This window comes from Panthera onca, chromosome A1, assembly GCF_046562875.1.
Source record: "Panthera onca isolate mPanOnc1 chromosome A1, mPanOnc1 haplotype 2, whole genome shotgun sequence".
In the NCBI taxonomy this organism is placed as follows: domain Eukaryota; kingdom Metazoa; phylum Chordata; class Mammalia; order Carnivora; family Felidae; genus Panthera; species Panthera onca.
In genome coordinates this window covers 225,045,241-225,065,034 of record NC_138339.1, presented here as the reverse complement: position 1 = coordinate 225,065,034, position 19,794 = coordinate 225,045,241, and the positions used below count along the sequence as shown (strand labels likewise).

The following is a 19,794-nucleotide window of genomic DNA, read 5'->3' as shown; positions in this document are numbered from 1 at the left end:
TGCAAATTAAAAAAAGTCTTCATTTTCCATAACCTTTACCTTATCTTAAATCAGAGTACACTCTGTGGGTAAGTATTATTTCCAAAATAATAAAACAGAATACGATGAAATTGTTATTTTATTTATTGCAAAGAGAACATAAGATATAAACTAGTTAGCTGCCTAAGTGCTACAGTGACCACTCATGAAACATCAGCTCTCCAATATGACAAAGGAAATTGCACTCTCATTAATCACAATTAAACTATTTGTAACACTGAAACTGAATACTTAATCTGTATGAAACTATTTCTTGACAGATTTTTTTTCCCCTCTGACTGACCACAAGGACAGAAAACATAAACAAATTTGCCAGTTGTTTATTACTTATAGATATCCTTGGCAAGGTTTCATTTAAAAAAGAAAAAAGTCAACAAAACTCTTCTTTCTCATTCCATGTCTTGGGCAATCAGGGATGCAGTAACTGACATCTGTGAACATTCCCTGATTAGCCATTAACTGAAGACATAGAAGTAAAAGAAAAATATTTTACAAGGAGAAAAGTCAAATAGCTCATGCTGACTTTAAGATGCTCAGGACAGAGATGCCAGGATTATAAAGCACTTAGGGGTTTCACCTAAAATTTGTTTATACCTTTGATCTTTAGTAAACACTGTACTGAGAAAAATGAGTTTGCTCAGATCAAGAATATGTTGGCATTCTCTTAAACCTAGCTTAAAACCACAGAGCTGAAGCATAAAACAACTCTGACAAAGATAGCCAGTCAAGCATAAAAATGGGAGTTGGTTGGGTCAGAATAGATTAAAAGGCTGAAGGCTGTCTGCTAAAGACCGTTGTCTTGCCATCAATGAAGGCAATTATTATAGCTAAAAGTTATTTTTCTGATACATTATTTTAAACTTTTGTCATATTTAAAACGCTCCTTACTTACAAACTATTACATCATTTTCTTATCTGCAGTGTCCTTCTTGGATAACCACAAACTTGAAAGCAGTCCAAAATCTTGTTGGTGGCTTCCTACAAGTATAGAAAGACGTATTGAATATGGAGTTAGGAGAATGTGTCTGGGTTTCACTTTTACTTCCTTTTTAAATATAGATCACTATTTTTAAAATATAAACATCCCATGGCATTCCCTCACACCAACAGGACTCCTAAGCCAGAAGATATGTTGATAGTATGAACATTTCTCTCACTCTGAAGGATGCCACAAAGCTCTGCTCAGTGATGGCCAAGGAGATAGAATTATTAAATGCCTTACGACTTTACAGTTATCCTCTATTATTCCTGCTAAACCACACTTCCAAAAGAGCATCCAAGAAATCTGGCAAACCACTGAAATGGCACTTGTAAATTGGATCCATTAAAAGCAATCCACAGTGTCCTGTGGGTGTGCATCCGACTGTTAATTACTGGGTAAATAATTTACATGCAATTTTATTCCAAAACTAGATTTACATCATTTGCAGGCGATTTCTCAGAGTACCGCTTCCAACCCAGAAACAAGTCAACGGAGTATTTCTAAATTATCATTTGAAATTTCCACTGTCAAGGGTGGGAGGAGGAAGGAATAGTAACGGGAAGGCTTGTCAGCGATTAGCCATCCATAAAAATGTTTTCCCCGCGCTCCTCCTTCCGATCACAATGCTGGCGTCAGTTAGTCTCCTGTATCTGTTCCCCCACCTCGCCCCCCTCCCCTCTGCGGAGAGCTGGCACCGAATGGCAGGCGAAGGAAAAGACAAACATCCCAGCTCCCAACACAATCCAAGCGCTTGCCCGGAGACACTTGAACAACATTCCCAACTTTTTTTTTTTTCCCCTTCCCTCTTCGCGTGCCTCAAAGGTAAGCAGAGCAAAAAGCCTAAGAGACAGAAGGCCAGGGAGGCCAGCTGAGTCGCAATTACTACCCCCACCCCGATTTCTCCACTGCCCCCCCCCCCACTTTCGGTCACAACCAACGGTTACCCAGCTCTAAGTCTGGGTCTCCACTGCGCCAGTCCTCGGTGCTCGACCCCCGCGCGGTGCCCAGCCGAGGGAGGGCCGGAGACCCAGCGCACATCCCTACCCACGCCCTGGGCCACAGCCCCGCACGGCCAGCGCCCCCACAGTGGGACGAGCATCCTCCCACAGGTCCCAGGTGTCGCCTGCCGGCGGCTGGGGCGACGCGGAGGGCGCGAGGCCAACTCCCTGGAGCTGTCCCCTCCGCCCCACCCCACCCCAAACAGGCTCCACCAAGAAATACAGGGATGGAGAGTACAAAGAACCAAGCCACCCACCAAAGGGCCTCGAAGACTTCCCTCGGGGAAGAACAACTTAGCCGCACACGCACACACACACGCACTCGCCCAGCGCGCGCCGGGGAGGGCATCTCTTACCTGTCCCCCACGATGTCACTCATCCCCCCCCCCCCCTCCCGGGTCTGGCTGACCCCCCCTCGCCCCCCGCCGTGGGTCCCCGGCCGCCTGCTCCAAGCGCCGCGCACTCACTGCCTGGCTGCGCGCGCCCAGCGGCTGCAGGGCCCGGCGGCGGCGGCGGCGGCGGCGGCGGCGGCGGCGGCGGCGGCGGGGACCGAGACAGCGGCTGCAGCGGCGGCGGCGGCGGCGGCCCCAGCCGGCGTCAGTCAGACTGGAGCCGCGAAGCCTCATCGCCCGTATTAGTGCGCCGACCTGGAAAGCGGCCAGGAGCCCTGCGCACGGGTCCGCCCCCGCCCGCCGCCGCGCGCCCTGGCCGCGCCGGGAGCCCGCGAGGCGGGGGGAGCGCGGCCCGCCCCGCGGCCACGTGCGCGGAAACTTGCGGCGGGGGCGCCTCGCGGCGGCCCCGCGCTGCTCCCTGGTCCTCCCGTGGGTCCCCAGGCTCGCCTCGCCTCTGTGCGCTACCGAACCCCCCTGGCCGGCCGCGGTGGGGAGGCCCTGGCCAGCCCGGGTCACCTCGCATCTCTCTGTCTCACCCGCCACTCCTGAGATTTCTTGGGTCCGCCTAAGGCCGAGGAGGGTTGTTACCAGAACAAGAGATACAGGACCAACAAATCGGTTTGGACCCCCTCTCCCCACCAGCCACTCTTTCTGACAACGTTTCTGGGCCCTGATGATTACTGTTACTTGCCTTTCGTTGCTTGCTAGCTTTTCAGACTAAAGGAATCATTACACCGTCGACAGCACCAGATCAACTGGTTTGCATTGGCATGGGCAGAAGAAAATCTAATCACTGTGAGTGGTGAGTGGTGGTAAAAACTAGTCAGGTAATTATGTGGCTTGTCGTTTATTTATATGTATTTGTATGCTTAACAGCCTAGCATATAACATAATATTATCTAATCTAATAAAGGGATAACCTTATGGGCACTGAGCAATGTTAATGTACAGCCTTCTTGCCTTAAGGCCTGGCTATCCCCTGGGTAGTCTGTTTCTTGCAGTCACTGTGGACTCCTAGAATACATACACACTGGAATACATTTAGGAAATGCCACCAACATACTCATGATCCTTGATTTCCCATCAGCCAGTACCTCTTCATGGAAAAGGCATTCAACTGCAGAGGCAGTATTCATTTTGCTCCTTTATATAGAAAAATCAGTGTTCCAGAAGGCCCTGATACCAATGAAACTCAAGGCTCTGAATTTAATGGCTTTTTCTAGTTCTCAAAGCACTGCATTTTCTTCCCCTGGCAGATGCCATTTTTGCATTATCATGTTGTGGTTGAGCAATGACCTTGTTTAAAACAGCATTTGAACTTGAACCTGAAACTCGAATTTAAGTCCTCTTTCTACACCTGGCCCACTTACCTCTACCTGTGCTCCAGGCTGAGGGTTCAATTTGGAAATATTGTGGGTGTGAGACACTAGGAAACATTTGGACTGCTAAAAGCTACAGAGTGCCCTTGATGTGCACTTGACTGCGAGTAAACCAAGTCCTCAGAATTAATACCTTGTGGCTTGTGCTGTTTTTGTTTTGGTTTGTTTTGTTTTTAATGTTATTGAGAAAAGAAATGACTCTGGCACTGCTTCAGTTTCCGTATGTGCATTAGACAATGCAGAGGACACGATGCAGAGAAAGAAATTATAACCTCTGCAGTGCTGGCTCATGCTTCTGGCATGGAGTCTTTTTAAGTTCACAGAACTCTCCTGGCTGTTGGCAGGACTTGGATTTACAGATTCTTTGAGTGTGTGTCGTCTCCTTTTTCTGTACATTATCATTTACATACCAGGAAATTTTGACACCTAAAAGTTAGACTGTCACTTAGATAATTCCTGCCATTTATTCCTGAAACCTAGTGTAGAAAGTTAATCCATTCTATACAGGAACACTAAGATCTGGTGAGTTCCAAGGAGAAAATGCCCACTCCGGGAAAGAAGGCTCAATGTTGGCACTCCATTTTTCAGAAGCTGACTATCCTTGTAATAGGAAATCCTTTGCTGAATTTTTTCCTCTTGCTTTCTTGATTAACTGCAATTTTAGGCTTGTTGGAACTTCCAGCAAAAAAACTATGCAATGGGAATCTTACGAAGGGGGAGCCTCAGTCACAGGTTGTGATTTGGTGGAACCTCCAAATAAGTTTTGGTTCAAGACCTGAAAACCACAGTGAAACCAATCTCCTCCTTTTCTGAATTTCAAGGACTTAATGCAAGATGAGTTCCTGCAGCCTATAGAACAGTGACAGGAGGAGAAGCCTCCTTTTCTTTTGTAAAGTACCCAGCATAGGACATGCTGGGGACAAAGGCTGTAGTAATCCATAGATACTAAGATTCTACTTTGTGCATCTGCTATACTTGATGTTTGATCTAGCATTATAATGTTTCTACTCAGAGCCATAACTAGGAATTGTTGCCTACATACCCCTCCCACTTCTAGTTTCATACCTTTCATCTGTAATTCTGTCCTCACTCTGCGCTTTTTCTGACTCCTTCTTGAACTTTTCTTCCAGAGCTATCATTCAGTCCATAATGAGTATTAAACACTTTCCTGAGCACAGGTGCCTGGACTAATCATGTGGACACAGAGCACTGGTCCTGAGGAAACTAGGTTCCACTAGGAAAGACACATAGATCAATGATGATCATACAACTTTTTGTGTCACTTAGAGGGTGAAGGCACAAGGGAGGTGTCATGGAGTCTCCACAGAAGCACCCGGAGAAGTGAGTATGAAATGCCCACTAACTCATAGCCAAAGAACCCCCGCCGCCACACCCACAGTCTGGGTAAATGCAGCTCTGTGGGTGCTGGCTTTGCAGCAGAGTGTAGCTGTATTTTAGCCCCGTTGGCCAGGCGCTCTGATGCAGGTACACATCATAAAGGCAGCCCAGAATGCCTACTATGTGCAGAATACTTGAGCTTTTATGTATGAAAACCTTAATGTTCCTAAGAGAACTGTCAAACTAGTTGGATAAATGAGAAAAATAATGTTACAAGATATTATATCACCAAATAAGCATTCTGGGATTGCAACAAGGGAGTCATAGAGTATCTTGATTTGGTGGTGAAGTGACAGCTTTCTCCTGTGCGAATCTCTGCCAGGACCAGGTTAGGCTTTATGCACATCATCTTGTTTCATCCTCATGACATCTCAGGATGAGAATTATTATCCTGCTTTGCGGCTGAGGAACCTGAGGCATAACCAACTGTCTCCAAGTGTCTGTCTGCCTGACTCCAAAGCCCAGACATTTAACCACTACACCTCACTGTCTTCCTGGAACTTGAAGTTGAATCGAAAAGTGAGCAGATGTGATAACAGGCAGAGGTTAACATTAGGATTAATCAAGTTAATCCATTCATTCAAATTGTTGCTTAGTCACATGTTACTTAGGGACTAGATCAAACTTTTTTTTTTATCATCTTAACTATTTTTAAGTGGACAGTTCTTTAGTATATTCAAATTGTTGTACAACAGATCTTTAGAACTTTTTCGTTTCGCAGAATTGATGATCCATAGCCATTAAACACTAATGCCCCTGTTCAGTCTCTCCTCCAGTCCATGGCAGCCACTTTTCCATCTTCTGTTTCTATGATTTTGACTATTTCACATACTTCATATGAATGATACTGTATGTGTCTTTCTGTGACTGGCTTATTTCACTTAGCATAATGTCCTTGAGGTTCATCCATGTTGTAGGACAGGATTTCCCTCTTTTTTAAGGAATCATAATATTCCAGTGTATGTATCTACCACATCTTCTTTACCCAGTGCATCCGTCAATGGACATTTGGATTGCTTCCACCCCTTGGTTAATGTGAATAATGCCACAGTGAAGATGGGTGTGAAATTACCTCTTTGAGATCCTGCTTTGAATTCTTTGAATTCTTTTGAGCTTATACCCAGAAGTAGACAGCTGGGTCATATGGTAATTCTACTTAAAAATTTTTGAGGAATCTCCATATTGTTTTCCATATGGTTGTACCATTTAGCATTCCCACCAATAGTACACAAGGGCTTCCAATTGCTCAGTATCCTTGCCAACACTTATTACTTTCTTTTCTTTTAATAGTGGCTATCGAGGTGATATCTTGTGTGGTTTTGATTTGTCTTGCTCCTAATATCTGTAATGTTGAGTATCTTTTCATATGTTTATTAGCCATTGGTATATCTTCTTTGGAGAATTGTTTATTCAAGTCTTGCCCATTTTTTAACAGGGCTATTTGGGTTTTTTGTTGGGTTTTTGCCGTTCCTTATATATTCTAGATATTAGTCCTTTATCAGATATGTGATTTGCAAATGTTTCCTCCCATTCTGTAGGTCACCTTTGCACTCTTTTGATTATTTCTTTTGATGAACAGAAATTTTTAAGTTTGTTATAGTTCCATTTGCCTATTTTCTTTTGTTGTCTCTACTTTCAGTATCCATATGGTCACTGCTAGTATAAATAAATTGATAATTATATGTTTATCTTGTATCCTGTGACCTTGCTGAACTCACTCATTAGTTCTAGGATGCTTTTTTTTAAAGATTCCTTGGGATTTTTTATGTAAACAATCATGTAATCTACAAATATAGACAGTTTTATTTATTACTTTTTCATTTATATTCATTTTATTCCTTTTCCTTGCCTCATTGCATTGACTAGAACTTTCAGCCCTATATTCAGTAAGAGTGGTGAGAATCTGACAATAAATTATATTAAAAATAAATAAATAAAATAAAATAAAAAATTATAAGAGTGGTGAGAATGGGCATCCTTGCCTTGGTCCTGACCTTAGAGCAAAGCTTCCTGACCTTAGAGAAAAGCATTCGTTTTTTTAACTATTATATACAATGGTATCTGTAGATGCAGTAGATTCACTTTATCAAGTTGGGGAAGTTCCCCTCTAGTCTTATTTTTCTGAGGATTTTTATCATGAATGGATATTGAACTTTCCAATGATTTTTCTGAAATAATTCATATATAGTATTTCTTTTTTTTAGTCCGTTAACATGATGTATGATATTGATTGATTTTCAAATATTGAGCCACCCCAGCATCCCAGTATAAGCCACACTTGATCATGATGTGTATAATTTAATTTTTTTTTAGATACTGAGAAATGTTATTTGTTAATATCTTATTCAGGATTTTTTTGTCTGTATTCATAAAGGGTATTGGTCTGCAGTTTTCCTTTTTTTGTACTTTCTATTTTTTTAATGTTTCTTTATTTTTGAGAGACAGAGAGAGACAGAGCATGAGTGGGGGAGAGGCAAAAGAGAGAGGGAGACACAGAATCTGAAGCAGGCTCCAGGCTCTGAGCTGTTAGCACAGAGCCCGATGCAGGGCTCAAACTCATGGACCGCGAGATCATGACCTGAACTGAAGTCAGACGCCTAACCAACTAAGCTACCCACGCACCCCTTTCTTTTGTTTTGATATCAAGCTAATATTTCATAAAATGAATTGGGAAGTGTTTCTCTGTCTCTCTCTCTTTCTGGAACAGTGTATAGAATTGGTGTTCATTCTTTAAATGTTTGATAGAATTTTCTAGTGAAATTATCGAAGCCTGAAGATTTCTTTTTAAAATTTTATATTCAGTTTCTTTAATAGTGCAGGGCTATAGCTATTCAAATGATCTGTTTCATGGGTGCATTGTACTATGTGTTTTTCCAAGGAAGTATTCAATTTCATCTAAGTTGCCAAATTTGTGTGTGTAGAGTTTTCATTGCTGTTTCATTGCTATTTTCTATGGTTTGCTGTTTTTAATTTCATTGTTTTCTGATCTTATCTTTATTATTTCCTTCCTTCTGCTTATTATGGGTTTATTTTGCTCTTATGTTAGGTTGTTGAGGTGGAAGCTTTGATTGCTGGTTTGAGACTTTCCCTCTTTTCTAATGTATGCACTGAGTGCTATAAATTTACCTCTCAGCATTTCTTTGACTGTGTTTCAAAAATTTTGTTATGTTCTAATTTCATTTTCATTCAGTTCAACATATATATATATATACGTATATATATACGTATATATATATATATATATATTTAAAATTTCCCTTGAGACTTCTTCTTCAGTCCTTGTATTATTTAGAAGTGTTCTGTTTAGTTTCCAACTGTTTGGATGGAGATTTTCTTGTCATGTTTCTGCTGTTGACTTCTAGTTTCATCTGTTGTTTGAAAGCACTCTGTATTATTTCAGTTTATTCATTTGTTATGGTCTAAGATATGATCCATCTTGATGTAGGTGGCATTTGAAGAGAATATATGTTCTGCTGTTGTTGTGTGAAATTTTCTATAAATGTCTGTTAGATCCTGTTGGTGGTGTTTTCTATTTCTTGCTGATTTTATGTGTAGTTTTTTTTTTTTTTAACATTATTTTGGGGCACTTGGGTGGCTCAGTTGGTTGAGCGTCTGGCTTCGGCTCAGGTCATGATCACACGGTTCGTGAGTTCGAGCCCTGCATCGGGGTCCGTGGTGATAGCTCAGAGCCTGGAGTCTACTTTGGATTCTGTGTCTCTCTCTCTCTCTGCCCCTCCCCCACTCATACTCTGTAGCTCCTTCAAAAATAAATAAACATTCAAAAAAATTAAAAATGAATACAGGGAACTGTTAGATCAATATATGCGTGTCCAAAGAACTGTTTTCATAGTTTAGTTTGAATTTTTGACCATTATTTCCTCAAGTACTTTCTCAGTCCTTCCAGGGACTCTGTTGATACAAATGCTAGATCTTTTTATTTTTATAGTTTCATCGGTTCCCAAGACATTTTTTTTTTTTTCATTTTGCTCTCTCTTGATCAGATTGAGTCATTTCTGTTTATCTGTCTTTGAGTTTACTGACTCTTTCCTTCATTGCCTTCATTCTACTATTGAGTCCATCCAGTGAGCTTTTAATTTCAGGTATTATATTTTTCACTTCTAAAATTTCCATTTAGTTTTTAGTATCTTCTTTTTCTTCACTGAGATTTTTCCCCCCTGAGGCTTTCTGTTTTTTCATTCATTTTAAGCATGCTTGCAGATGCATTGTATTATTTTTATGATGGTTGGTTTAAAATCATTGTCAGATAATCCTAACATTTTGGTAATCTCGGTGTTGGCATCAGTTGATTGTTTTTATTCAAGTTGAGGTTTTCCTGGTTCTTGTTTTGACAAATTATTTTTTTTGGAAACCTGGACTTTTAAATTATATTCTTGGACTCTGGGTCTCATTTAAACTTTTTGTACTAGCTAGCTTTTTCCACCACAGGGGGAGGGGAACGTGTCTTGTTACATTGCCAGGTGGAGGTGTGAGTACAGATTCCCCACTTGGCCCTTATTGATACCAAAGGGAAGGGGGTCTGCTTATTACTTTTGGAGGGAAGGGAGTTATAGCTACCTGGTGTTCATTGTGACTGTGGTAAGAGTGGTTTCATGACTGCTGGGCCACCAGAGGAAATGAGGCCTCCTCTGACACCGTCTCAGTGAGGAGAGGGTGAAGCGGTTACTGCAGGGTGGGGTGGAAGAGAGGCTCCCTGGCTGGTCGCCACTGATGTCATGAGGTAGAGGAATCACTGCCAGCTGATGGGAATGAAAATCCTGCTCCCTACTTGGCCTTCTCTGACTTCACCTGGATAAGGGTGTTCAGGTGCCTTATTACAGCCTCATGAGGATGTGAGTCTAGGCTCCCCATTCAGCCTTTGCTATTGTCAGCAAGGGTGGGGTCACCATTTTATTTTTCTGTAGTGTTTGATTGGAATGGAGCAGTGACTGTTTTGCTGACCTTGCTCCTTTCTTGGTCCTTTGGAAAGAGAGAGAGGCATTTGAGGGACTTTTTTTTTTTTTTTTGTCTGTGCCCATCAGCATTTTCAGGTGGCTCCTTGACCTCCAAGTCTGGGATATATGAGACAAAAAGAAAACCCAAGGGAGTCACCACCGTGTCCATCCTTATGTCTCAAGGTCTCTACATAGTCTGCCTTCTTCTTGCACCTTTCAGAGTCTATTCATGTTTGTTGTATATATAATGTCCAGGGGTTTTATTTGTTCTTACAAATAAAAAAGAGAGAGAAAGGAAAAGTACATTTACTCTATCTTCCCAGAAGTGGGAGTACTTACTATAATTTTTATAGTCGTAGTGTCATTATCTTGATTTAGCTGGCCCTTCCATTAAAATGTTTGAGGAAATATTTCTTTAGGTCTCAAGGAATATAGTGAAAACTATAAATGAGTAGGACTGCTGTTCTTTTTTTTTTTTTTTTTTTTCAGAATGACAAAAAGCAAAAGGAACTGAGAGGATATAAACTATCTTCCCAGATGGAGGTGAATCTACTTTCATTGAAGTTGTATGTTGTGCATGGAGAGTCCCATAGAAATATAATAATTTAGGGAAAATTGTCCCAATTTTGAACTGCAAAGATTTATTTTTGCTTAGAATATAACTGGCCCCTTGATTTTACATTTTTGGAATTGCTGTATAAATGCTTCACATTTTCTTTGCAAGTAGATTATTTGGGGGTAGATGCCTTTTAAATGTGGTACTGCTATCGATTTCCTAATTGTATAATAAAGCCATCCAACAATGCTTGGAAGCTAGGCATTCAATATATATGCACTCACTGAGTAAAAGAGGGAATAAATGAGTGATTTATAAAAGAATTTTTTCTAAAGCCTTGAGGGTGTATATATCGTTATTTTAAGGACTTGTACTTGCTCTTCAATTTTATTTTGGAGGATTCAAATTTAAATTCATACATTGGTTGGTTCGGGCATGTTTGTCAGCACTATGGCTCTTGGGGCCCAGGTTTTACTGTCCCTACTCTTGTAGTGGAATGAGTTGCACTGACAATCACTTACCCTTTACCTTCATCATCATCATCACACACACACACACACACACACACACACACACACACACACGTATTATCTTATTAATGTAGACATTCATGGGTCAGAGAGGTAGTATACATATCTTCATTTCCCGGGACGATTTCTGAGGTGCATTGTGCTACTTCTCAGCTAAGGATCACTGCTGTCACTCTTGGTCCCTTCTCTGCCTTCAGTCCTTCCTGTAGGACACCTTTTGATGTAGTACTAGAAGCAGGTTTCCGCTGATTACCATTGGACCCCTTGCCCTACCCCATCAGACCCTCCTAGGTGGGGGAAGTTCCCTATAGCCTCCACCGCGGCTGCAGTGAGGTTTAGACCCACTGCTCATGTGCCTACCTTTTTTTTTTTTTTTTTTTTTTTTTTTTTAGCATTTATTCATTTTTGAAAGGCAGAGAGAGACAGAGCGTGAATGGGGGAGACACAGAATCTGAAGCAGGCTCCAGGCTCTGAGCTGTCAGCACGGAGCCCGACTCGGGGCTTGAACTCACAGACCGCGACATCATGACCTGAGCCGAAGTCGGACACTTAACTGACTGAACCACCCGCGCGCCTTTGTGCCTACCTTTTCACTGGGATTCCTAGAGGCTGTGGGTAGAGATAGTTTCATGGCATTCCCACTTGGAAAATGGAAAACGATTTCTCCACATTGCAAAGCATGGTTAGGTATTACTGCAGACCGGTACAGAGTAGTTCAGGTGTGTTATAGGCTTGCTATACATCTTTCAGACTGCTGTAAGGACTTAACCATATTTTTTAATATTATTTTTCATGGGAAACACCTTATAGGTTCCAGACAACTGATTTGTAAGCTGGCTTTGGTTTATAAGTTGAAGACAGGCTGAATGCTTCCAGGTATGTGGTTCTGCAGGTAAGATTTGCAGGCATCGTGCCCTTAAAATGCAAAGTCTTCAAAATGTCAGGATAGGATCTGTTTTGCTTGCATAACTAGAGCACTGTATCACTGTATCAAGGGATCCTGGGATGAGTTTCAAAAAATATGTGTATGTTATATATACATATATATATATATATATATGTTTAAATACACATACATATATAACATATGTAATATATATATATATATGTATATGTATATATACACACACATGTATATATAGCGTACAAAAAGACCTCCTGGATTGGATCAAATCTGTAAAGATACTTCTTTTTTTGTGACCATCAAAATACTACCTGGAGTTTTATTCAAAAACAGTGAATTACAAATGTATTACTTCATAGAGCCCTTTATTGGATTGATATAATGAAATCATTAATTTGTAGATTTGATGGATTTTGAGATTGTGCAAAAACAAAACAGCCTACTAGACTATTACTTCAGGGGATTTAGCTATTAATAAAATGGAGAAACTCATTCCTGTAATTTTTTTTTTTTTTTGACAAATGAATTGAAATGGTGGCATTATCTAACCATTTCAGAAACCTTTATTGAAAAACCACAATTTAGGATGCTGTGGAGACACACAAATAAAATAAAAGGCAAGGTTTCTGCTTGTAAGGAAATCGTAATTGAATAAAGAAAATGGAAAATAGAACTGAGAATCAACCACGAATGGTGGAAAGACACAAGATTGTAGACATTGAATTACAGGTGTCAAACACACTGTTGTCCTGATACAATCTCAAGTGAAACTATATATATAAATATTATGTAAGAACAAGTCAGAAGGTACAAAGTGAATGGTCAGGTTATCTGCATGTAATAAACTTGTCCTCTCAGTTTTAATCCTACCTCACCATCCTTTATGTTTCCTATTTTTTATTCAGTAGAAGCACAACTCCTGGCTACCTGTGGGACCATGGACAAATCCCTTGCCTAATCCTACTTATTTTTTTCTTTTAATTTTTTTTAATGTTTATTTTTGAGAGTGACAGAGAGACAAAGCATGAGCAGGATAGGGGGGATGGTACAGAGAAAGGGAGACACAGAATCTGAAGCAGGCTCCAGGCTCTGAGCTGTCAGGCACAGAGCCCGACGCAGGGCTTGAACTCAGGAACTGTGAGATCGTGACCTGAGCCAAAGTTGGACGCTCAACTGACCGAGCCACCCAAGCACCCTATCCCTTGCCGAATCCTACCTATTTCTGAAATGTAATTATTCCTATTGATAGAGTTACTTCATCAGAGAAACTAATGCATGTAACATTTTTATCACACTTTCTTATATATAGGGAAAATAATAGCCGATAGTTTCACTTTTGCCATGGCTGCTTGTTATTTTTTTTTGAGCAGGTTCTGTAATGTCAACAAGTCAAACTATGTTTTCTCTTACAGAGTGCTTCAGATTCTATACTATGCTGTTAACCTAGGTGAATCTGGGCTTAGATGGGTAAATTGGCATCAAGATCAGAAACCTTTCTAAATAGTGTTCCTGGATGAACTACATAAAAGTATTGAAACTTCCCCTCAAAATCCTATTATTCTTTGAATATGCATTTTTATCACTAGCTTGCAAAGAGCATAGTGCAGGTTTGGTTGCAGACCACTGCAATAAAGCAAATGCAGTAAAATCAGTCAAATGAGTTTAGTTTCCCACGGCATATAATAGTTATGTTTACACTATTCTGTAGTCCATTAAAGAGGGTAATAGCATTCTATTTAAAAAGGGTACATACTTTAATCCAAAATTACCTCATTGCTAAGAAGTGCTAACCATCATCTGAGTTTTCAGTGAGTCGTAATCACTGATTACGATAACAAAGACAATAATGAAACATTTTGAAATATTGTGAGAATTACCAAAATGTGACACAGAGACATGGACTGAGCAAATGCTGAAGAAAATGGCACCAGGACTTGCTTGGCACAGGGTGACCAAACCTTTCATTTGTAAAAACAATGAAGTATCTGTGAAGTGCAATAAAATGAGCTATGCCTGTAAATTATTTTATTTTTATTTAGTTTCATTAAGGATCTTATATTTGGTTCAGGTTTGTACTTTTACACTCTTCGTAAATGCTCATTCTTCTACAATTGGCTTTCTATCATTTCTACTTGCATAAGCCTTGCTTTGTTCTCTTAAGTGACTTAAATGCTCTTAAAATCTGGTGGTAAATGAAGTTTGTTTATTCACGTAATCAGCATTAAGTGTCTACTATATACTAAGTACTGTGCTGGCATACTAATTTGAGTAAGAAATGGTTTCTGTTTTCAAGGGGCTTATTGTCTACTGCAGATGTGATAATATCACTGTCGCTGAAACTACTGGAGAGGAGTCATTTTTTAGCTTATTTTAAACTTTTCCACTTAAATTTTGTCTTTAAAATGTTATAGTGTACTTCTGAAAGTTTCTATTTAGGTATCTCCAATTTTCATACCTTCAGAAACTGACGTAGGATAGCCATTAGAGTGTAGGCTTTGGACCCAGACTACATGGGCTAGAATCACAGCTCCACTAGTTCCTAGCTGTGCGACCTTGAGTGAGTAACTACTTTATACCTGTTTCCTCTTCCATTGTAAAAGTTAAGTGACTCATGATATACACTAGGTGCTTAGAACAGTGGCAGGCATACAGTAACCGCTCAATAAATGTTAGATATTGTTATTAGTTTCTCTAAAACATCAGAAATAATCTAATTCTGAGTTTTAGGGGTAAATTATTTTATAATTGCTATTCATTAGTCTTGATAGTATCTCAAAAACATAGGCTTCTGATGTTAAGTATATGCATTTATCAATGTTAGAAAACTTTTGTTTTTTTTTTTTAATAATCTCTACACCCAACATGGGGCTTGAACTCATGACCCTGAGATCAAGAGTTGCATGCTTTACCAACTGAGCCAGCCAGGTGCCCCCAAAACTTTCTCTTTTTTATAAAGAATTTTCAATTTCTAGTAACATGAACTCAAGAGCAAGGTGTTGCCAGGAAGTAAGAAAATAAGTGCAATATATGTAAGTAAAATTGGGGAAGAGAGATGTAAAGACCATATAAGGAAGTAGATGCCTTGGTGAGAGAGCCTATATCCTTCCTTTAAATTTTTTTTGAAGTTGATTTATTTTGAGAGGGAAAGAGAGAGAGAGAGAGAGAGAGAGAGAATGCCAAGCAGGCTCCACACTGTCAGCATGGAGCCTAACGTGGAGCTCAAACTCATGAACTGTAAGATCATGACCTGAGCCAAAGTGAAGATTCGGGATGCTTAACAGCCTGAACCACCCAGGTGCCCTATATCCTTTCTTTAACATACAATTTCCTAGTGTTTTATAAGTTGAATATGGGCTTAATACTAATAAGTTTGCATATATTTAAACATATGCCAATTTTATTTTTAAATCTCTGAGCACAGGTATATGATTATGGTTTATATTTAAATTCATGAGAATTATGCAGGTAGAATAACTGCTCTCTTCTGTTTAAAAGTCATATTTCTCAGAATCAGAATGATAATAAGAATCAATAAAACAAAACTGCTGAAGCAAAAGAAAATCTGACTTTGTTACGAACACCTTAATTTTTTTTTTTTTTGGGTTCAAAAGAGATATAAACATTTTTAGTTATGGCAGTTAATTCTTTAAAAATTATCAAAAGGCAGGCAAGGGCATAGGTTTATTACAGGTTTATTTAAAATTTTAATTTCCGGTGAAATAACGTGACACTGATACATAAGAATACAAAGACGGCAAGTAACCTAATTCATCTTCCTGGTTTGCTCAAGCCTCCAGGCACCAGTCAAATATCGAAGTCGTATAAAAAGTAGGTCCTTGCCCATTTGTAGCCAGCTCCAAAATGGAACTAATTTAGAACCTGTGATTTAAAAATAATTAAAAATGAATTAACTTAAATAAACTCTGGAGAAAATATACCAGTGTAAAATTATATTTTAGAAGTCAGTCTACATGACCTTTTTGAGCTTCTAGTCACCATAATTTATTTTTTATATTAGGTATGTATGCATGTAATTATGTACATGTGTATATATTTAATTCCATCTATACATTTAAAAATGTTTTTGGGGGTGCATTTTTTTGTTTTGTTTTACATGCTACTTTTCAGTCTCATGCACTATAGAGAAACAGGTACATCTCCACATGTAATATAAATTAATCTGGGAGAAGAAATATAAGACAAAAACTCACTTTTTATTCTAATTCTACCAAAGACTCTTCAGTTAGCTAAGATAAATACTATCTTAGCTACGACATCTTCTTTCCAGTGGTTGCCAAGAGGCAGTATGCCAACCCTAGTTGACTACAGGAAATCTGCCTCCTGGAGCATGTTTTAAAAGCTTGTATTCCTTGATTTTATCCCATAGAACTGTTTTTTCTGTAAGTCAAAAATAGACTGCAGGTCAGGTAATGGGTGCGAGGTGGTAAACTGTCACGGACTGATTGGTGACAATTTTCCACATTTAAGCCCAAATACTCTGGCTTCTTCCTGTTTTTCTTTCTTTTTTTCCCCAAATTTTGAGGTAGAGTTGGCAAAATTGAAATATATTTAAAGTGTTGAATGTAAGGATTTGATATATATACATATATAAACACACATACACTTACACACACATACTGTGAAATGATTACCACAATTAAGTTAATTAACACAGTAACACATCCACCTTAATTTTATTTGTATCATTTACAAAAGAGACATCTTCAAAGCTGAAGTGAGTGGTTTCTCTAATAACAAAAACAAAACATCTTGGAAGTGAAATGAAACTGGGAAGGATCTAAATTGTGGAAATTTTGGATGGCCCTATTATAGGGAGGAGGCGCTGAGTATATATGGCCGACGATTCTGGGAATGACTGATACAAAACCGCTCATTGAGTGCCGGTTAATGAAAAATAATACACAACTATCTCTGAAATGCAAATGAACAAATGATATAAATATGAAACCCATTTTTACTCTTCCCCACTTCAACTTCCTGCAGAGTCTATGCTGGGCATAAATCAACACAGATCAACACAACAGATCTTACAAATCTGAGCAATCTTTTACCAGCTTCTCAATCCCCTTTGATCTAGGTAGCTACTGCAGAGAGTACTAAAATTTTTGTAAGCTAAGTTTGATTCAGCAAGACTCCAAGACGTTTGCATTTGTTCTGTACTGTATAGTTTGTATGATCCCCAGACTGCTTCTTAACCTTTTCCTGTCCCTAAACATCCACGGTTACGTAACAGTCATGGTATACTGCAACAGTGACTTTCTGAGAGGAGGCCATGCTCAGCAGAGGAGGAAGGACTCAGTTGAAAAACCTCCACTTGAATGGTAAGTGCGCCCACACTGTGAATTAACTTAGGGGCATTGTAAGGTAAGCAAAGGAGAAAACTAGAATATTTTTTACGTTCTACAATATAAGCTTTCAAAGCTTTTTCAAACAGGAATTATTAAGATTTCTGATAGATTTCACATTATTAGAGATCTTAGAGATTTTCACATTTTTGGATATATGTACAGATACCAGTTAAAGACTGGCTCTGAATGGATGTGGACATTTGCGGTAAAAACAACTACAGGTCCTTATTAAGCTCTGCATGGTGGCTTGTAGGTAATCAATACCTACTGAGTAATGAAGTAAGAGAATATTAAAAAAAAGATGACACAAACAAAATTTATCTTAAAAGACTTACCAACTTTCTTCTAACCTCAGATTACCATGATCTTGTCTGCTGTAGACGTGTTACTGAATTCTACAGTGGGGTAGGGTAGTAGGCCTACTGAAGCCCCCAGGAGGAGACTGCAAGGATAGAGAGGGTTGTGTGCCATCTGGAGGGTGGAGGGGATTAGTAGCCAGAACTCTACACAACCACGTCTGAGTCAAGCCAGCTGAGGAGGTCTTGAAGGGGGCAGCCAGTTAAGTTTACTGGACTACTGTATTGTCTCCTATCTCCCCACCCCCCCCTAGGATCAGCCGTAACATCAACAATATACTCACCTTCAATTTCAGTCCAGTTGACCGCAATTTCTGCTATTGGAATTTTAAAGAACTGTGCTATGTAAAGCAGTTCTACATCAAATGCCCTGAAACAGAAAATATATTGATTTTTATTTTTAAAAAGAGAGAGTGTAATTAAATCTCTAATTTGGCATGTTTTAAAGAAGCTTAAAAGGCAGATATAGAGCTTATATAGTAAAACTGAAAGTCAGATTCACAGAAGGTCAAACAAAAGGTTAAGTAGTTCAGGAGCTTCAAGGTCAATAATTTAGTGTGTCATTGCATAACATTTAAATGAGAAATATGGTGTCTCCATCACAAGTCAGAAACCCCCAGAGGTAAAAAAGGCCGCTTGGGCTCTGAGAAAATTTAATCATGGAAATTTTTCAAAATCGATTGCTTTCAATCCCAGGCTTCACTACCTCAAGGTACAGAACTCATAGCATTTTCAACTGATTCAGAGAGTTGATAAAAACAGAACTCTGAGCAGCTCTTAGAGAAAATGTCCATCACTTAAGAGTTGTTTGATTTCATTCATCTACCACCAGAGGATCACGGTTTCTTTTCTTTTCTTTTTTTTTTTCAAGTTTATTTATTTTTGAGAGAGAGACAGAGCATAAGTGGGGAGGGGCAGACAGACAGGAAGACAGGATCCAAAGCAGGCTCCAGGCTCTGGGCTGTCAGCACAGAGCCCAGTGTGAGGCTCAAACCCACGAACCATGAGATCATGACCTGAGCCCAAGTTGGACACTTCACTGACTGAGCCACCCAGGCGCCCTAAGGTTTCTTTTTTAAATACATGGTTCACTAGGGCCTTGTTTTCTCCTTTGCCCTTCCTCATACGTCCTGGGCAATATAGTACTGCCAGCTGTTGAAAGTAAAAAGCCACTTTAGTCTGAAATGCTCTTGGGGTATAACTAAATATATACATGGGAATTTGATATATTGTCTCATTTTCACTTAACCCTGTTAAAATCATCTCCAGTCTGAATTCCCAGTTCATCCTTCCTTCTCCCTATGAAAGGCTCCAGAAGCTCCTCCTCAGTGGTTTAGGTCAAATCTGCTTTCCCTAGTTTCTGCATCTTGACTTCGAAATTTTTCTGGATTCTGCTTACACAATTCTTGAAGCCAGTTTCCTCCTCTCACTGGCAGTGAGCTCGGGGAGAGCAGCACCATCACCTGCTAAACCTTCACGCTCTGGTAACTGAAAGCACTCCAGTCCTTCACAGCTTTGCTTTCCCCTTGAGCCATTAAGCCCCCGCTTTCTGGACTGCATGGAACACACTTCGGACTTCCAGGGGGTTGGTTTTAAAATATTAGCACAAACACGAAAATACCTCAAACCCACTTCTGCTTGATTTCCCTGATTTCAGACAACTTGAATTTGGGAGTTCTGTCTTCTTGGCCACAAAACTGTGACTGTCCACTGTGTGACTTGTTTAAATCCCAAGTGTTTGGATAAGTGAATATGAAAACGTTTAAAAAAAAAAAAAAAAAACAACATGTAATGCTTTTTCTTATCCTAATAAAATATTTACTTAAGATGATAAAACCATCTACAAAGGCGTTCTTTGTGTTGTTAAAAGGACTGTGTAAAACTTTTGTTAACTAGCATGGGACACTCATGAAAGGAGGAAATTTTATGAATATTAAAC

At 39.6% G+C, this 19,794-nt stretch overlaps 2 protein-coding genes across 8 annotated transcripts in view; both read right to left on the bottom strand.

Moving 5' to 3' along the window:
- SMAD9 (SMAD family member 9) overlaps positions 1 to 2,771 on the bottom strand; it is a 76,262-nt gene extending 73,491 nt beyond the window's left edge. For 2 of the 6 annotated variants that reach the window (XM_078434281.2, XM_078434294.2), the window contains exons 1-2: positions 2,487 to 2,767; positions 932 to 1,017 (exon numbers count right to left, since the gene is read on the bottom strand). The gene's annotated coding sequence lies outside the window, so the exon portion shown is untranslated. Of the gene's footprint in view, positions 1 to 931; positions 1,018 to 2,486 lie in introns of all 6 variants that reach the window. The other 4 variants (XM_078434292.2, XM_078434297.2, XM_078434300.2 and 1 more) reach the window with 3 other exon arrangements.
- A 13,035-nt stretch (positions 2,772 to 15,806) lies between these two features.
- The window catches only part of ALG5 (ALG5 dolichyl-phosphate beta-glucosyltransferase), a 42,895-nt gene continuing 38,907 nt past the window's right edge, over positions 15,807 to 19,794 (bottom strand). For both annotated transcript variants that reach the window (XM_060637332.3, XM_060637333.3), the window contains 2 exons: positions 18,140 to 18,225; positions 15,807 to 16,009 (listed from right to left, as the gene is read on the bottom strand). In XM_060637332.3, the coding sequence (XP_060493315.2) occupies positions 15,894 to 16,009; positions 18,140 to 18,225 (202 nt within the window). In that variant the 3' untranslated portion in view covers positions 15,807 to 15,893. The remainder of the gene's footprint in view (positions 16,010 to 18,139; positions 18,226 to 19,794) is intronic.